The 20,454-nt window shown below is 36.8% G+C and overlaps 1 protein-coding gene across 1 annotated transcript in view; it reads right to left on the bottom strand.

The window, feature by feature from the left end:
- Positions 1–20,454, bottom strand: part of mtus2b (microtubule associated tumor suppressor candidate 2b) — a gene marked incomplete at its 5' end in the record, with an annotated part of 37,161 nt that overhangs the window by 13,358 nt on the left and 3,349 nt on the right. The window contains 6 exons of the mRNA XM_079610790.1: positions 3,691–3,890; positions 5,101–5,199; positions 7,521–7,658; positions 8,717–8,836; positions 16,301–16,392; positions 18,949–19,210. Of these exons, the coding sequence (XP_079466916.1) occupies positions 3,691–3,890; positions 5,101–5,199; positions 7,521–7,658; positions 8,717–8,836; positions 16,301–16,392; positions 18,949–19,210 (911 nt within the window). The remainder of the gene's footprint in view (positions 1–3,690; positions 3,891–5,100; positions 5,200–7,520; positions 7,659–8,716; positions 8,837–16,300; positions 16,393–18,948; positions 19,211–20,454) is intronic.

Below are 20,454 nucleotides of genomic sequence, written 5' to 3'. Positions count from 1 at the left end.
AAAGTGCACCGTATATAAAGTTATTGTCTTTCAAAAGTAAGAGTCGACTCGGAGTCATTTTTATGAATCGTTAGAAGACCGAAGCTTTTTCTCTGACTAGATGACGTCAACTTGTCAAGTTATTTGAATACGATACGCCCACTTATTGCGCTCCAAGGCCAGGGAAAATATCATGGCGACGAGACGCTGTGTTCTGAAGGAGGAGCATTTGAAGACTAAGTGGCTACAATTCACTATACCACAGAAGTATAGTCCGAGCCTTGTGCTTTGTTCGCGCCATTTTGAAGACGATTGCTTAAATGCACTCAAACTTGGATTCGCGAGCCGCTGATATTGAAGGAAGGTTCAGTTCCAAGTGTATTTGCATCAGCTTCCTCCTCCGTATCACAACCTGTAAGTGTTATTAATAAATTGTTGCTTTTATGTTTTATGTAGCATGCTTAATAATTATTTTGTTTGTTATGTAAGCACCGTTTAGCTTCTAGGTCTTCAATGGCAATTGTATTGAGATATGTGAAGTGTTTGTCGTTGTTTTCGGAGTTGTCTTAAAGAATAGAGTAATACCTCGTAGTAACGTAACTGCATTAATTTTGTTTTTTTTTAACTTTATGTTTATGCATCGGGCTAATGCAAACAAAGACTGATTGTGCTTTTACAATATGAACTCTGGGCTATGCTCGCTAACATAACATTAAATTCTTTATCTTATTTTTAGTTTTTTACTACAAACTACAAAGCAGTGGACTATAATCAGAGGTGGAAAGTCCAGGTTCAGAAAGTAAAAGTCCTCCTCAGTATTTTGTTCCAATCACCTGGATTTGCTAATTAGCACAGTTTTTCAGCCAGGAGATAGAACTAATTAGTGAAATCAGCTGACTGAGTTCATGGGTGGAATAAACATATGGCAGGACTTTTACTTTCTGACCCCTGGACTTTCCACCTCTGACTATAATCATTATTATAACACAATTTAATTGATAAAAGCATCATTGTACTCCGTGTTAAACAATAAGTATTATCTCTGTAAACACTGCTGGGTCATCTGACCAATCAACGCAGATTAGCGTCGCGCAAAGGAGGGGTTTGGAAAAACGAGTCGTTGAACGAATCATTTGGGAGTCGGTGAGCAAATCAGGTAAAAATAAATGCATATTATACGACAACAAAAGTGTTTTTTGTCATTACATGCACGTAAAACTGTTGTTGGGGACTCCCAAAACAACATTAGGAACATTTTAAATGTCATAATAGGTGCCCTTTAACAATGCCAGAAAAACCACCCAAGACACCCTAGCCTAGTGAACGCATAGCAACATGCCAACAGCCACTCAGAACGCTTTAGCAACACCATGGAAACCATCCTGAACACCCTAGCAACTGCATAGCAACATGCAAATACTCACAATACCTTAGCAATGACATAAAAATGTCCACGCAGAACACCCTAGTGACCAAGTAGCATCAATCACTCAGGACACTTTAGCAATCAAAAAAGTAGTAACACCCTAGCAACCCCCCCACAACACCATAGCAACTGCACACACCCATTGACAACACTACTAAAACTCATTTAAAAAAAAACACAAAATATGGCTTGCCAATTCAAAAAGGTTTTAAGGTTAAAGTAGGGCTGTCAAATTGAAAATAAAAATCCACATTCAAATGTAAAAATGGCGCATTCACATTTTTGGTGTGCGTCAGGCAGCCTTATAGTGGCGCACGTGATATTGATGTAAAAGTCATTGTTGCGTTTTAATGTTTTTGTTAGCCTATCCAGTTAAAGCCACTAGATGTGGCGTTGCTGTGTTGTTTATTCAAAACATTAAGAAGCTTAAAATGGAGAAGATCTTGTTACGTCAAGCAGTAACCAAGCTGTTCACACAGAACGCATTTTCTACACTGCTTTTCCATTGTTTTCTATGTAAACAAGCGCTAGACGGACATCTTTGACTATTACACTTGCAACAGAGAGCCGCATGTTTAGAAAGCCATGTAAAGTAAAAAGAAGTTCAACTAGAAGGGTTCAAGTTCTACTAGAATATGTTTTCATGCTTGATTGTTCAAAAAACACATTATTTTTCACAATATTTGACATTCTGGTTGAATGCGTTGTTTTCGATGAAGCCACACCTTCTGAAATACGAAATGTGCTGTGATTGGTTAGCTGGCCCAGTGTGTTGTGATTGGCAGCGCTTGGAGTGTGTTCGGGAAATGTCCCACCTCTCCATAACCGCAAGCTCTACTCAGATGTAAATATTAAGGATGGTGTCAATTTCAAAACCATTTCGAGCCTGATTCAGACCCTGACAATGTTAACGAACAAGAGGATCGTTTTTTGTTTTTTTACACATTTTAGATATGATGTTATACACTATTTAATCATGATTTTTTTTTTTTCGGAAAACTATAGTAATAAAAACAGTAATTGATCCCAAAGCCATGGTTAATTTTGCTAAGGGGTGGTGAACTCTTACGGCGAGAGCTTACAAAAGCAACAGTAAACACTACATCAACACTGTAATGTTAGCTAGCAGGATAGCGGAGGCAAAGCTTTGCCCTTTCGTAGCAACAACATAACACATATAATTGTAATTAATAGAAAATGCAACTACAAATAGGAAGACATACGATTAACATGATATCCCTAAACAACAGATTGTCCCGACAAAGTGGGATTTGCTCCATTTCAGGAGAAGCTTTTGTGCGTAGCCTGCAGCTGTTCTCCATTAAATGTGCAGCACACAGATAAACGTTGGGATTTGAATGTTCAGGAACAGTGTTACAAATACATTTTAACCACTCTAAGTTCGTCAGCCTTAGGAAGGTCAAACAAATGAGTTTTGGATATGGCTGGGAAAACGGTGTCTCTTCAACATAGGGAAATTTTGACTTCATAAGATCCGGGAAAATCACGTTGTAGTCCAAACGAGCCGTTCGTTGTCGTTCTTGAAAATGGGATTCTGTTAAATAAAAACTCCCTTTTGAGTAAACTTTGAGCTTTGTAACCTTGCAGATCTTTTTTATGCTCAGACGGCCACATTACACATTAACTAAAGTTGGGGGGAAAAGTGGACCCCTTTAAAAAAAACACGTCTCAAGACTTTGAAGGGCTTTTTCTATTCCACAACTACTCATGATTATAAACTCAAAAAGTACTCCGTGTGATCACTCTTCAATATAAACTAGGCATAAATGCATGATGCTGTTTTGTTCATAATTGTTTACGTGATTTATGAGATTATATTTGATTTATAAACATTAGTATAAACCTTATGCACTTATTTTCAGACACTCATGTAATTGCTTTGAATAAACTATTTAATGTGGTGCATTAATATTTTGCTCATCGCGCCCTCTTGTGGCCTCAGGAGACAAGTCTAACTGAAATGATGCCTTTTAAATTTGAATATAATTTGAATATTAGTAATATTTTAGTATAAAATTCCAATTTAGTTTTTAAGGTGTTCCCCTGGGCTCTTGAACACAACGCTTTCTCAAAACTGGCCTTCTTTCACTGCCTCATTTCCACAAATTGATTCTTTCAAACTATTTTTCAGCAGTTCATCGTAAACTTTGAATTCTGGGTAATCCCTATTTGGGATTGAACCTGCAACCCTTGTGGTGCCATCACAGTCTTATCTATTAAGTTAGTTCCAGTGGTGTGCCACATAAAGACTCTGAGAGCGCCACCTTCTGGCAGAAGTGTTGCGTGCTGATGGCGAACACATCCAGGCATCGTGAAGACTTCCTGAGCTCCTCCTGCAGGATGACCAGCTGCCGGGCCTGATCTTCACATCTCTCCTTCAGTCTCTGCATTATCAACTTCTCCCGCTCGGCATCCACGCCGTCTGAACGCCCGCCCAGACGGGCCACACATGACTTCTGACGCACTGGGAGACATGAAGAAATGTGAAAAAACTGCTTAAAGATATGACGTATTAGTACGAGAAAGAGATTGCTGCTTTAAAGGTTCCTAATTTTGTTTTGGAGGTCTCCTACAATAGGCTTACATGCATCCAACACCAATAGAAAAAGAAAAAAAAAACATGTAAAGGGATAGTTCACCCTATGGATATTCTGCCATCATTAACTCACCCTCAGGTTGTTCCAAACCTGTATGAGTTTATTTACATTTTAACATACAGTCAAACCAAAGATTGTTCAGACACCAGATATAATTGTCTGATATAATTTTACTAGTGGGTGCAGGAGTTTATAGTTATAGCAAAATAAAGTCAACTGTGACATATTATACCCAAAAATTCTTCAAACAGTGGACTACCAGTAACATTTATAACAATTCGGGACCAAATTTCAGCACAGACTGAACAAAATGAAGCATTGCTTGGTAATTAGTTGAGCTAAATTTATATTATCTAATTGAGTACTTAAATTTAACAGCTGACAGATGTTCAACATTATTCATTTGTGAGACAGTCTAACAGAAATATGGACAAAATATGAAGTGAAATATTATCAACGGATTTGATCTGTGTTCTTGTCATATTGTACTACCATTTTCTATTTTACGCTATTTACCATTTTATAGTGAATAAACTGTGATAATGTGATAAATGTTAAAGGTGTCTGAATACATTTTGGTTTGACTGTATATTTAAACAAAAAATTTAATTGTAATTATATTCCACTCTATTAGTATTTTCACTGTATCAATTGGTCAAATAAATGCAGTGACTGTAAAGGACCTCTTTCAAAAACAACTATCTTACCAATCCCAAACTATTGTTAACATGGATCATCCAATCAGATTATAAATATGCTTATATATCATTTGTGAATGTTTACAAACTGACATTATGTATTGGTATGATCCATTTATTGTGTATTTCAACTGAATTATTGAGAACACAGAAATAAAAAACGTAAAATAATCTTATTTTAAGACCTGTGGTGTCAATTTCTCCTCCATTTAGTCTGGAAGCATTAGTGAGGGAATAACTCGCCGGTTTCCTAATGGACGTCTTTAGTCTTCACGGCGTTGCTATGGCAACCACTAGTAGCTGGTTAATGAGGGATGTGAAATGACCGTGGGAGGGGCGAGCGGAAGAAAAAGACCTCACGCGGTCACGGGACACTCACCGGGGGACTGGGGCTTGGGACAGACCACTGCAAACCTCTTCGGGGACGACACAATGGGACGGCTGATTTCTCCATCCCTTTGAAACTCCTTTCTAGAGGCTGTAGAGAAACAAAGAGCACATTTGTAACATTATACAGTCGCTTTATATAAGGATAAAGTAAGTGCTGAACGTGTCCACTAGCTGGCGCCCTCGGTCCACTAATGTTTCTCTCATACTGTGACTGCAGTGATCAGCTGTGGTGCAATGCATACTTCAGCCACTAAAGGGCCCTATTATATATATATATATATATATATATATATATATATATATATATATATATATATATATATATATATATATATATATATATATATATATATATATATATAATCTAAATCAACTCTGAATACTGGAGAACATGTTATATATTTGTAATATATTATCCAGCAAGAACACTGCTCAATTGATCAGAAGTGACAGTAAAAACATTTATAATGTTGCAAAAGATTTAATTTTAATGCTGTTATTTTGAAGTTCATCAAAAAATCCTGAAAGAAAGTGAGAAAATAAGCAGCAATATTGATAAATGTTTCTTGAGCATCAAATCATCATATTATAATCATTTCATTCTGAAGTAATGATTCTGAAAATTCAGCTTTGATCACAGGAATTTACATTTGAAAATATATTCACAAAGAATATTAGTAAATAGTAATAATATCTCACAATATTAATGGTCTTTCTGTTTTTTAGCCAAATATGTAATTTTTATAATATATATTAAAATATTTATAATTTTTAAAACAATAATTTACAATAAAAAAGTAGTTTACATTAAAGCTTAAATACATATTTTATTAACTATCATTCAGCTTAACCCTCTAATAATGCATTACACCTTTTCATTACACAAACAGTCATAATAACTTAATATTTTTCAGCTAAAACCATATTGTATCTGATATATAAGGTTTCATTAATAAATGAAGGTGAACATTTTTAAAGTTACCATGTTTTTACCATGCTATTACTTCATTAACCCCCTTTTTATTAATAAAAAAAATTGGGGGAAAAAAATTAAAAATGTTACTAGAACTACAGCAAAAACCAATGATGCAAGAAAATATATATTTGTATCATATTTCTGATACATTTTATTTGAATATATCATTAGATGGATTGAAAATTTGAGAATTTAAAATAAGAAATTAGCACACTTTCACATGTAAATGGTTATTATATCTCGTAAATTTTGTATTTAAAAAAATATTTTTTGTGTATTTTGACAGTCTTAACGTGTATCCAACGTTTAATTTTCGTACTAAAAATTATGGATTAAAAAAAAAATGTTTATACCTCTTCTTGGATGGTTTAGTAGTGTATTTTTAAATAAAGCTCATTGCTATTATTGCTTCGTAAGATTTGTTCTCCATTAGAGCAAATTAATCTCCCTCTTTATAAGCCATGAATTGACTGTCTATAATTACTAGGTTTCCTCAATTCTCTGTAAGAGTGAGAATATGATTCGGTTATTATTATTCTAATGATGTCTTCAGCTATCGACAGGCTTCTACTTCAGAGACTCTTTAACACATTAATTTATTTAGTGCAAGTTCTATACATTCTGATATCTCACATTTCAGTAAAGTGAGGATACATCCAGACAAAATGTGCAGCTTTTCTGCAAAAATACTGTAGTTGATGTACATGCTTTGCACACAGAGGTGTAAAAGTGTGTGTGAATTGTGAATCTTGTTGTCAGAACGTTTCCACCCAAAGTTGTGCATTTAACTTACACGCAACATTGTAAAATCGCATAAAACATTTGCGAATAGACCAGGGTTTCCATCCCATGTGTTCAAGAGCACAAAATCGTCACTTCCTGGAAAATTGGTGCAAAATCTCTTTAATGAAAATGGAAGTTGCTGCAATTGGGGAAGACACCGTGGCTCTTTGTTATCTTGAGTTCTGATGCTGGTGTTTGGGAATGCAAATAAACCAAATCATTTTAATGACACACTTTGACCAAACCAACATTTGAGATGCTGTGATGCGATTGGTCCACTGGTTAGTTCAGTCATCCAATCACATCCTCTGTTTAAGGCAAAGTCACATGAGTTTTTGAGTCAGGGTTTTGAAAAAAACAAAATGAAATTTTTGCGCATCTACTGTATGCGTTTCCATTCAGCTTGTGTGTGTGTGTGTGTGTGTGTGTGTGTGTGTGTGTGTGTGTGTGTGTGTGTGTGCGTGTGTGTGCGCGTTATCCCGAAATGCCCATAAAAATAGGTGGATGGAAACAGCTTGTGACACACCTCTTCACGCAGAGTCATGTGACTGCTGCGTGACACAACATTGGTCAGGTTACATTGGGTGGCAAAAGCATCAGGCAAATGAATCTGCGGTAACTATAACATCCATCACTGTGGCGCGACTTACCCACGGGTGATGCGCGAGGGGTCGTGTGCAGAGAGCGGCGGCTGGGCGGCGGGGGGTTGTGAGTCCTGCCGCTCTGGATCTCAGCGTGAGCGAGAGGAGAGCGCGACAGGAGGCTTTCATCACTGCCGCTGTGTGGACCTGCGTGTGGAGAACGAAAGAAGAAGCTTTGAAGAACATGTCCTTTCCCTGTTGCTCTGCACTTACACTACAACTTAAACTTTCTACGGCACACTCTTAAAAAGGTTATTTATTGGCATCAATGGCTTCATGGAGAACCTTTAAAGGGTTAGTTCACCCACAAAATGAAACTTTTATCGGTAATTACTCGCCCTCATGCAAGGCCCATAAGACCTTCGTTGATCTTCGGAACACGATTGAAGATCTTTTTGATGAAATCCGAGAGGTTTCTGAACCGTCATTCTCCTCCGCTGGTAACGTAGTAAACACAGTAAGCGCGTCCTGGTTCCACGTCAGAACGCCGCCTCACTATTGGCCGACACTGGTCATGTGATCACCACGACACATGCGTGTGATGCTGACGCAGGAGCTGGCCAATGATGGGCCTACGTCAACAGCGGAGGAGAATAACGTGGAAGAGAAGAGATTGTTGAATAAAGTCGTCACAAAAAGTAATCTCGTCGCTTTTTAACATTATGGTTGAGCCACTGGAGTCACACGGACTATTTTAATGATGTCTTTACTAACTTTCTGGGCCTTGAAAGTTGCAGTGATGTTGCTGCCTATGTGGGGTCAGAAACCTCTCGGATTTCATCAATATGAATGAATATACAATCATTCTGAAGATGAACGAAGATCTCACGGGTTTGGAACGACATGAGGGTGAGTAATTAATGACAGTAATTGCATTTTTGGGTGAACTATCCCTTTAAAAGTAACCCACTGAACCTTTGCATTATATAAAGGCTTCTTTATGGTGGAAAAAAGGTTCTTCAGGTTATTCAAATCCTCTTCACATTAGGGGGGAAAAAATTATTCTTTTGAGAAGATTCTTTGGCTTTTTTTTCACACTTTTCTTTCCCATTCAATGAAGTCATATGAGTTCAGGACATCATGAAGTTGAGCAAATTCTAACAGATTTTTTATTTTTGGATGAACTATCCCTTTAAATATTGTCCTAGGGCCCCGAGTTGCAAACTCATGCCGGTGTCCAGAGTTATGTGGCGTGTTCTGCTGACACCGCAGACGTGTGGTCTTCACCTTCCTCCTCTCAGATTTATAATGGATTTTTAGCCCGGTCTCCTGATTCAACAGAGGTCTCAAAAACGCTGACACATCCTCCTTCACGCTCACACGCGCTACAACACGAAAAAGTCACCGCAAAGAGGCTGCAAGGATTAATGATTAATGCTACACTGTTTGAGATCAATAAAGTCAAGTGTTAAAGTCAACCTGTAGTCACTATTTTATCCCTTAAAAACTCATCTCTGATCACCAAAATTACATATTTAAACGTTTTTCCCTTGAATATAAATCATGCCTTAAATTAGCTTGAATGTAACTCTACACTCTTGCCTAATTTAGTATACGTGGTGCTATGCGTATGTAAAGTAGCCCTGCCTCCACTCACTCACCCAGCTCAGAGATCCACTCGTTGATCTGATTGGTTACAAGGCAGCGTGTGACGTAAGAAACACCAGCGATTTCAAACCGCGTTTTTGAGACTGTCTTTGGTTCAATGCAGTTTTAAGGAGGAAATACTCAGCAATGCTATTGACTTATGAATTTACACATGGTTTGTCTTAAAGGAGAACTCCAGCGCAAAATGAACCTTTGGTCTAATTACACATTGTTACCTAGTCAACCGTTATCTGAGATTTGTTTTCATGATTATCGAATGTAAATAGTTGTATCTCTAAAAACAGTTTAGCCTATAACACTAGTATAACGCTAGTATATGGGGCATTGAGTAATGACAAATAAAAATCGCTTGTTAATACCACTAACAAGGCTCAAAATAGCCCCACACTAACACGGCAGCATAATGAGGGTCCCTACCTTCAAACCGAAGCATTGAGAACTGTGTAAGTGTCCAGACAGTTTAATAAGAAGATATTTTATACATACAGTCAACTTCGCGAATACAGGCAGAAGCCATCTTTGAAAAACAGACTCGATCAGTCGATCTACGAACCGCCGATCCAAATGCGCTGATTTTCAAAGATGGCTACGCGAAGTTGACTGTATGTATAAAATATCTTCTTATTAAACTGTCTGGACACTGTCAAAGTTCTCAATGCTTCGGTTTGCATGTAGGGACCCTCATTATGCTACCGTGTTAGTGTGGGGCTATTTTGAGCCTTGTTAGTGGTATTAACAAGCGATTTGTATTTGTCATTACTCAATGCCCCATATACTAGCGTTATACTAGCGTTATAGGCTAAACTGTTTTTAGAGATAAAACTATTTACATTCGATAATCATGAAAACAAATCTCAGATAACGGTTGACTAGGTAACAATGTGTAATTAGACCAAAGGTTCATTTTGCGCTGGAGTTCTCCTTTAAAGCATTTTTAAAATACCGCATAGACATATAAACAACATTAAAAACTAGATTTAATAAAGACTAAGTTTTCAAGGGTTTAACTATTCATAATACAAGGTTGTTGTTGTGTATGTGTGCATGGCCTAATCGTAATATTACTACCTCATGTCCGCTTGATGCATGCGAGATCCTGTATTATAAATAAACACGTGAGCAACCCAGCTAACAAAAACATGTTCTAAGAACGTTTTGCTAACATTCTTATTAAGCTATGAAAATGCCATTTCTAAAGGTTCTGTGAATGTTCAAAGCGTCCATTTTTTATTGCTTTAAAAACATTAGTTTTTTATGGTAATATTCCAGATTATGGGAATGTTACTTTAGAATGTTTTCTGAACGTTCTGAAACAAGTTATTAATTGTTAGACAAACCTCCAACTAAAACGTTTCAGAAATAAATGCACAGATGTGTCGGCCGATAATCGTATCGTGACGTTCTGAGAATGTTCCCTGTTAACTGGGAATACAATCTGAGTAACTTATAGAAAATTAGTTAAAGATAAAAAAAACACATGAAGTTGATCCAAATTGGTAAAGATAAGCGGTCACAAGAATGAGTGTGTCCGTATCAGCAGGAGATGATGGAAGACGTCGGCTGGCAAATAGCATGAGGTGTTGTCAGAGAACACGACAGCAGGACGCGTGCATTATTTATGATGAAGCATTAAAGGTTTCACTGTCTGACGCCTAACATGTACAGTGTACAGTGTGTTTGATTCACATTCATTTATGTGACTTGAGATTGTCTTCGAGAATTTCAACTAGATAAACTTCTAGAATTACAAAATGAATCGTGGTGAATTCATTCAACAAGAAAAAACAACAGCAAGAAGCTTATCCTAATTATAGCAATGCTGGAAATATATTATATGGGGTGGGGGCCTTCGAATATTGTTTTGGACAAAGGGGAATTTCACCGCTGTAAAGATGGGCTGTTAGATAAACACGCAAAACAAACGTAAATCGGTGCTGAACAGAGAAAAAGGGCTGTGGTGCCAAAGATTCAACACCCATAATGTACTTTTGATTTTGCTGCCACCCCTCCTTCAATCTGGACGTCTGTGGGCAGGAATACATTAACAAAAGCCCTAGAGCTGAAAAAAATGCAACAATTTATTTGCATTGCTGGGTGGATTACTTACAAATTTGTGGTCCGTTACTGATTCCAAATAACATGATACAAATTGGATTTCGTAACGTAATCCATTACATTACACATATGATCGGATTACTTTCAGATTACTTTTAGATTACTGTTTGATTCATTTGATTAGTTTTAGATTACTGTTTGATTACTTTCAAATTACTGATTGATTACTTTTAGATTACTGTTTGATTAATTTTGGATTACTTTTAGATTAATTTTGGATTACTTTTAGATTCCTTTTAGATTACTGTTTGATTACTTTTAGATTACTTTTGACAACTCGTTTATCACATTCATTTGAATAGGATAATATTTTAACATATTAAAATATATATATATATATATATATATATATATATATATATATATATATATATATGTATATGTATATATGAGATGGAACTGCAGGGGGATCGTGAGTTTAATGAAAAGCTAATAATAATATGAAAATAAATAAACAAATAATAAACAAAATTATTAAAATAAATACTTTTAAAATCAAATAAAACTGTGTTTAAAAGACAAAAGCCTTCCAAAAACATAGCAATGCAAGGATAAATAACTTACTGAATGATAGTTCAAATAATAATTCAAGTGTTTGTCAAGAGTGGATTTGATATGTTGCAATGTTCTTAAGAGTGAAATGATTTCTGTAAATGCAGTGATCTCTGCGTCTCAGTTTTCAGTGATCGTCACATGACTAGTGGCTGGTCTGTGTGAGCGATTACACAAAACTAAAAGACTTTATGAATGTATAAGCGATATGCTTTTTGAGAAAGGGAAATACAAATAATAAATAGGGAGAATCAATTAATTATGAATGAATCAGTCATTGTGAGAATTTTTTTTTTTCAAATCATGTAATCAATAAAAAGTTGTAGTCCGATTACGAGTATTTTAAAATGTAATATAACCTAAATGCAAGTACTTAATTTTTGGAATTTGATTACTTTAGTTACTACCCAGCACTGTTTATTTGTCAGCAAATGTCCACAGGATGATGCAAAAAGCGTAGTTTGACTAGTTTGCACTGTTCAATTACACCATAGCAATAAAAAACTGGGTGAACACATGTGAACGTATTCTTGAACTACAAATCTAACTGTTGTCTAAAATCTAAAACTATGGAAATTAAAACTTAATTTCTATAGTGAGTTTTCAGTCAAATATGGCATGGAATGGACTCTTTAAAAAAATTATGTTTTTAATTAAACATTTTTAATGTTTAATTAAAACAACAATAATAATAATAATCAATTATTTAAAATGATAATTCAAATATTAATAAATCATTGACAAGGTGTTTTTTCCCCCCTAACTAGTTGGCACTTTGTGCTTGAATGCCTAAAATTGTACAGTATGTGACATGAACAAATCCCAAACAACACTTACATGGGTGCAGGTCTTGCTTTTCAGGGTCCCTTTTTAAAACAAAAGTAAAAAGGGGCACAAAATACCCCAGTAATGAAAACATTTGTGCGGCAAATTCATCCGTCAGAGGAAACGCAACCAAGATCCAGACTTGAGATGACAACGAACATCATCCGCTTTCAAGTTAATCTGATTTTCACTGAGTCGCAAAAAAAACCTCAGACTTACAGCGAATCCTGAAGATTACGAATTATGCTGCTTTATGAAGACTTAACGGTAAGACTTAAAACCCTAACAGCCCGCCACCTCTCTGACGCCTCCACTTTCCCAGAGAGGAAACGAGTGAAAGTGGGGACACAGGCCTAGATGTGGACACTCGGGAGGGGTCGACAGCTGCCCATTATATTTTATATACACAGCACGGCATCGAACAAAAATGCCGCATGCACATACAAGCCTCCGGATTTAAATAACAAGCAGACGAGTCTTTGGGTTTTTAAGAGGAGACGTAAAATTGGGAAGGCGCCACTGTTGACCCCTCAGCTGTCCGAGCCGAGAGACAAATGTGACCCCACTATAGCATCAGACATGTCAGGACGTCTGCTGGTGTCGTAACGGGATGCGTAACAAGGGTGCGGTTTCAAAACAGAGAGAGAGAGAGAGAGAGAGAGAGAGAGAGAGAGAGAGAGAGAGAGAGAGAGAGAGAGAGAGACTGTACTGTAAGGACACATACATTAGTCAGCAGTTTAGACTTTTGCTATACTCAGCATTTATCTGCAGTCTTCAGGGAATGACTGCAGTGGGTACAGGCTATAAAAGAATAAGAGGACACTCAAGCCTTTCAGTCACCATGAAATCAAAATGAATAATTCTTGTTTTTTTATGGAGTATTATTTTATCCGTATCTCTTTTTATCCATCCTCTTGCAGCTCATCTCTTCTCTTCTCTGAGGACGTGTTTACTGGCGTGAGGGCGGGGCAACCTGTCACTCACATTAGATCCACCAATAGCAAACCACAAACATCCAATCAATTCCCCCATGGACAAAATCAAAAAAATGTCTTGTTCCAGAAGCCGCTTCATTCGAATATACGTCACAATAGGGAAGAAAAGACTAATCGCAACTTCTGTTTCATGCCGACTTTAAAGAAGCCCTTTAACATGTCCTGCTTCGACTTCCTGTTTGAAAAGGAAATACCAACGAGGACTATAATACCTTGATAAAACCTACTGTCCTGTAAAAATTATATGATCAATAAGTTATGACAATACATTTTTACATCACTTTAACTCATCAAAATAAGTTATAGAAGATTCAACTCAATTAATGTTTTTTTTAGGTTAGTTTAATGTAATTTAAGTTGAAATGACTTAGAGTTGATTGCACTTAAAAATTAAAGGCAGACAACTTTTTTTTTTTACAGTTACATTAGCATTTGCTCAGCTGGTGCAGGAGTCAGTCAAGTCACATGCCTTGTGCTTCCGGTCAGATGCTAAGAATTAGAACAGGCGATGTCCGATTCATAAAAGTAGCTGTCTGAGTCAGGTTTTGAATTGTATTTTTCCTCACTCTTAATGCGACACGCAACAATAGCGTCGAAACCGGAGACAGAAATGGCAGATGTTTTCATACATACAGAATCCAAACGGCATGTCCAAAGATTTCGGCCGCTAGGACATCACAATACCAGTCTCCTCTGTCGCTGAGGTCTGCACCGCGACTCAACATGGCGCTTATCTGGAGCATGAGATGACGCATCTCCATTTATCCTGCATCCGTTTTGAAAGCCTCATCACATACTTGGGAACACCTGTGTCATTAAGCTACCCATGCAGGTTGGTTATGTCTGGACACACAAACCTTCTTTGATCAATTGCAATTAAAGAGTGTGGACAGTCTGCCTGAAAATGATCGTGATTTTAACGGTAATGCGACAGTGAAAAACTGTTAATTGGTTACCAGAAAGTTTCCTTACTATATACGGTAAATAATTGTGATTTTACTGTAAAATACAGTGAAAAATGAAAAAGAACAAATCATTGTATAATTTACAGTGAAAAAACGTAAATTGACATTCCCACAATTCCATGCGTGACACTTCAAATTTTATGTATTTTTGTTGAAATACCTGTTTCTTCTTAGTTTTTTTTCTAATCAGTTACATTAGGGTTTTGTGTTACATTTAATGTTGTTAAATTAATGTTAATTTTAAAATTTCATGTGTGTTACCATGATAGTGTTTAATGTTTGTGTGAATGACACTGTGCAGCTTCTAGATATTAGTATTAAATATCTTGTGGAAGAGCTACTTGTGATGAGTTTCGATTGATCATGTGACTCTCATCACTGCTGTGATTGTTGGTTGTCAGTGTATGGTACAAAACAGATATTAATACTTCAATAGGTCGGTAAATTAACATTATATCAGATAATGAAATATGGTTTATTACTGTACATTTTAAGGTAAGTCTGTAAAACCTAAAATGTTGCTACCATATTTTATATGGTAAATGTCTGGCAACCACAGCTACCGTTATTTTACCGTAAATTTAACAGATTTTTACAGTGTAGCCATAGAAACAAACAAAAACAAAGCCACGTATCCACACAAAACATGAGCCAATGAGAGCTCTCACACAAAACCAGACAACACGAAAGCAGGCGGCGGATAGAAAAGATGAGCCGCTTGCCACACAGAACAAGACATGAAAGCAGTGGCAGATGATAGACACAAACCGCGAGCTACATAAAACATGACAACTCAAAAACACCTGACAAGAGCGCATGGCAAGTGAATGAACACTCAACCTGTGCGCTCACATCCAGAGACAAATCATGAGCATGAATGTCCAAACCCTGAAACCAAACTAGACAGACGTGCCAGGATCCAAACATCACGCTCCGAACATACAACGAATCATGCGGAGGAAGGAGCGTATGGCTCGAGCGAATTCAAGACAGAAGGAGTGTCAGGGCTCTGTCACCAAACCAAGAAGAAACCAGATCGATGTGACAGAACCCTAACAAATATGACAGGATCAAGTATCAAAAAAATAAACTATCCTGATGTAGTCACTAATCAAAACCTTGCTTGTGGAGGGGGAAAATCACAATATAAAAAATATATATTATAATTATAATTGAATGCACAAGATATGATTTGAAAAGTGTGGTAGTTTGCTGTAAAATGTGGATAAAATGACTGGGAAACGGCGGCTTGTGGGACAATTAAGGAGGCAGCGCATGATGCTTTGAAGTTTGCAAGCTTGTGCTCAAGGCATGAAACAACCTTCATCCACTATTTTGATATTTATGCAGTTTTACCAAGTAGCAAACAGAAGTAGACTTAGATATTTAATTCTTCATGATATATCGGAGTCACACTGTTCTGAAAGATAGACTGACAACATTCAAACATATGACTCATCATATGGGGGTCAAATGTTTCATTTCTTTTTTTTTTTAGATTTGAGAGGTCATGCGTGGATAAACAATTTCTATGTCCGTTTCTCTAGAATTATTTTTCTTTTTAGGATTCACCAGAACGTTTTTGGTCCGACTCATGACTCACTCTCTCGCTCCTCCTGCAATCCTCCTGTAAGAGCTCTTCTCATTTCTGATCGCCAGATTCAAAGCACAGTTACGTAACATCGCTCTGGCACACTGTATGAATGAGCAAAAACCATTCAAATCTCACCTAAATCACACGAGAATGGGGATGTTTGTTTACATGTGTAGTCAATCTGATCTAAATACATGATTACAATGCAGGTTCCAGGGGGTTTAAACCTATAAAAACAAATTAATTTATATTAAGAATATTACATTTGTCATTATCTTATCTAGTAACTGCCAAAAGATGAAATATCAAATAAAATAATGGTATTTTATTTTGTAACACTTCATTGTACAGTGTCCTTGTTACACATGTTACAGTACATGTACTTACAATAGTATTAACAGTAAATTATGCATTATTACATGCAACTAACCCTCAACCAAACCCTAATCCTATCCTACCCTAACTCTATAGTAAGTACATGTAGTTAATTAATATTACTCAGTACTTAAATATATAATTGCACTGTCTGTAACAATGACACCGTAAAATAAAGTGTAACCCTGACCCTAAACCAAATCCAAACCATAACCTTATAGTACATGTAGTTCATTAATATTACGCAGAACTTATTTGTGTGATTACACACCGTAACAACATCCCCCCTTAAATGAAGTGTAACCTAAATAACAAATAACTAGATTCAGAGTTTGTGCAGAGACGTCAGATAGAGGCAGATTTCTGCAGCGGTGCTCTTTGTCTCACTCCTCTTCCTCACAACAATAACACACTGATGATTACATTCATCCCTTCACATTCCTCAGCCCACCACAGCACACAACCAATATCAAAGGTAAACACAATTATAAAACAACACGCACTGTTCTCTCTATTTGTCCAACACATGGAAAATGCGCTGAGCACTCCAACAAGTAATAGAACGACCTTTGTCACATTTTCACATTCACTCTTATGTCTTATGACAGGTGCTCTTCTTAACAATAAAATGACAATACTTTGTAGTAAACTTACATTTGAGGGTCTTCAATCATAGATGATATTTCAGAATGACTAGACTTCCATGCTAAGTAAATTCCAGTTTAAACTGCCCTTATTATGCTACTTTAAAGGCTAGTGTCTTGACAACCACTGCACTTGTGTCATCTCTTTCTTCATCGAGCACGGATACGTGAGTATTGCGTTTAATTTACCTCAGCTAAATAAGAATTGAATTATTCAAACACAACCTACAACTTAATTTTCTAATATGACTAATGTAGCCTCACTCGCACGGTTTAGTTTTTCATTTGTCTTGTCTGCTATTTAGTCTCATTCGTTTCTTTGCTCCTCTGGATTTGTGGATGTTTCCTGGACAGATTCCGGTTACCGACCTTTATCGCCCAGCTTTCGACTACATGTCTGCCATGTGAACCCGGTTTTGTTAATTAAATGTTCTGATCTTTGCTTTTTATGTTTTATTTATTATACTTAAAAGAAATTTGTATATTCGTTTATTTAGTTTTTTTTTTTTTTTTTCACAAATGTATGACTTTTGGAAGTGCAATTTGGTTAGCCAACCATATGCAGTTTTAATAAAGTTGAATTAACGTAACCTTCTGTCATTTTTACTCTTCAAAGTGTACACTTGCAGGTGTTGATTATAATTAGGCTAATTAACTGATAGTTCCATTAAATAATAATAAGGATAAACAATATTTTAAAATTATATAATTATCTAACATCTGACTAATTAAAAATGTACCTCAAAACATAAAATGCTAAATGGGGGATATATACAGTATATATATATATAGGCCTATCTAGACTAGCATAAAACATTTTTTTGTCAGAAAGTCGTCTCTCAGTTGCTGAATGTCGCGCAACAACATTGCTACAGCCCTGTCGCATCTTACAATTTTACAATTCTACGTTGTTACAATGTTGCGAGCACGTAGACAGCCACGTTGCCATAGCAGAAATGCAACGTGCCACAACGTAAATGTGTTTGCTGGGTTAGAACCCGAGTCCTCATCCTTTTGATGTGCTGAAAAGTGGATTTGCTTTCGCAGCGCAGAAAACAGCGTCTTCTCAACATGTCTACAACACAATCCAAACTCTTCCAGGCCTCGGCTACAACTAGTGTTTGAGGGTCAAAGTAGACGTTCCTCACGGGCAGCCAATGAAGATCATAGGCTGGCATTATGCAAATTTGTTACAAACCTAGGTAGGTTTGAGCAGTAATTAAGCCTGCAATTACTGACGGCTCGGTTCAGGTTTAAAATGGTATTTTTTTCTTTTGAGAGACAATAACTCCATTTGTGAGCACTTTGATCTTTGAAACTTTGCAGACCATTTGCATTCACAAACAGCTACACACTACATGAAAGAGGATAGGGGCACTTTAAAAGACTGGGAAACACTGCTCTATACATTAAGCTCTGAGCATCAGAGGTATGAGAGGTATGCATCATCTTGCATACAGTGCAACAAGCAGGGAGTTGAAGCCATCGATTGTACTTTGTATCTGCGAGTAAGAAGGCTTATGACAGGAAGAGTTGGATAATCCACAAGGCCTATACTAATCCTAACACAATACCAGTACTAGAGCATGTGGGCTGCTGTAGCATTTCCTTACACTTTTAAAAATTTAGACCGACACTAAACAATCACCACTACAAGACACCATTAACAAGAGCTTGAAGGTATACCTCTAACTCTACATAAACAAATCAACTAGCAGCAGCTGAGAAATCTGTTAAACCCAGAACAGTCAGACATCTGCATACTCCAGAATGGGAAGTGTGTAAACAGCAGGTTTATGACAAGAAGAGATGTAAAACTCACGGCTGGATCGGCAGGGGTCGCTGTGTGTGCTGTCATTTGATTGGTTGCTGGACACAGAAGACACGCTAGCACTGCGGACGAAGCCAAAAGCGGCCAGTCGAGCAGGAGGAAGATGGGAGAAGCCGGGAGGACGCAGTCCAGATTGACCCGGTTTGGGGAGCATAAATTTGGGGACCACACCCAACGCTAGTCTTTTCTGATCCACTGTAAAGCAGTTGACAAACATTAGTTCCTGTAGATTTGTTCCTTCAAACAAATATCACTAGTTCATTAAAGGAGAACTCCGGTCAATTTTAACATTGAGCTAATTTTTTTGTCAATTTGGAGTGCTGTCAATACAGAGAACAACGACAAAAATCAGTGTTGCCTACACCGTGTTATCCTCTTTTTAAAATGTGCACCCTGTTGACTTCAATGGGGCAAGTTTTAAACCTGCTTTTAGCCTCTTAACATCCTTAATGTGTCATACAAGTGCCCAGCCATGTTAGATGATTCCTGATGAAGTCCAAAGTAGTCGATTGTCGAGTTCACGCGCGTGATCATTGGTAACTAAACCTATGCACGTGAACTCGACAATCGACTACTTTGGACTTCGACCGAAAACAGGATGTAAATACAGGTATTTGCGCTGGCTGAAATAACATCATTTTTATTCATATCTATCATATCTATCACATCTCCTGCAGTCAGATTCACCCGTGTTAACTCTAAAAGAATCATCTAACATGGCTGGGCACTTGTATGACACATTAAGGATGTTAAGAGGCTAAAAGCATGTTTAAAACTTGCCCCATTGAAGTCACCAGGGTGCACATTTTAAAAAGAGGATAACACGGTGTGGGCAACACTTATTTTTGTCGTTGTTCTCTGTATTGACAGCACTCCAAATTTACAAAAAAATGAGCTCAATGTTAAAATTGACCGGAGTTCTCCTTTAATATATAACTTGGCTTGATATCCCCGTCAACAATCTATAATAATAAAATGAAAACAATCTTGACCTAATTTGTTTAAATCATGATTAGCGATGAAATAAATACCAGTGAAGGAGGAAAGATTGCATACAAATGTCACTAGTTCTCACAATTTCGTACACAAAAAAACTTGGAATATACTTTTCTGAAACATTTTTGGACTTTCTGGCAGCTTGGCCTTTCTGCAAAACATGTTTTTTTTAGTTGCACAGAGAAAATATAAAAATGAAAAACAAGTAAATGATGGCAGACTTGGTAAAACATATATGCATAAATGTCCTTTAGAGAGGTATAGGCTTTCTAATGCTGTAGAAAACACCTCTAAAGATCCCCATGTTTACTGAGAATTAATAAAAGACCTGTTGGTATGGATTGATGAATGAAGTTTGTATGGGAACAGCTCAACAATAATATAACCAATAAAAAGTACAGTTCTTAAGGTTTGAAGAAACTTTCATTTGGCAAATCCGATGA

Source organism: Phoxinus phoxinus, assembly GCF_949152265.1.
Source record: "Phoxinus phoxinus genome assembly, chromosome: 4".
In the NCBI taxonomy this organism is placed as follows: domain Eukaryota; kingdom Metazoa; phylum Chordata; class Actinopteri; order Cypriniformes; family Leuciscidae; genus Phoxinus; species Phoxinus phoxinus.
The sequence above is the reverse complement of the archived record's forward strand: the minus strand, read 5'-3'. Positions and strand labels throughout refer to the sequence as shown.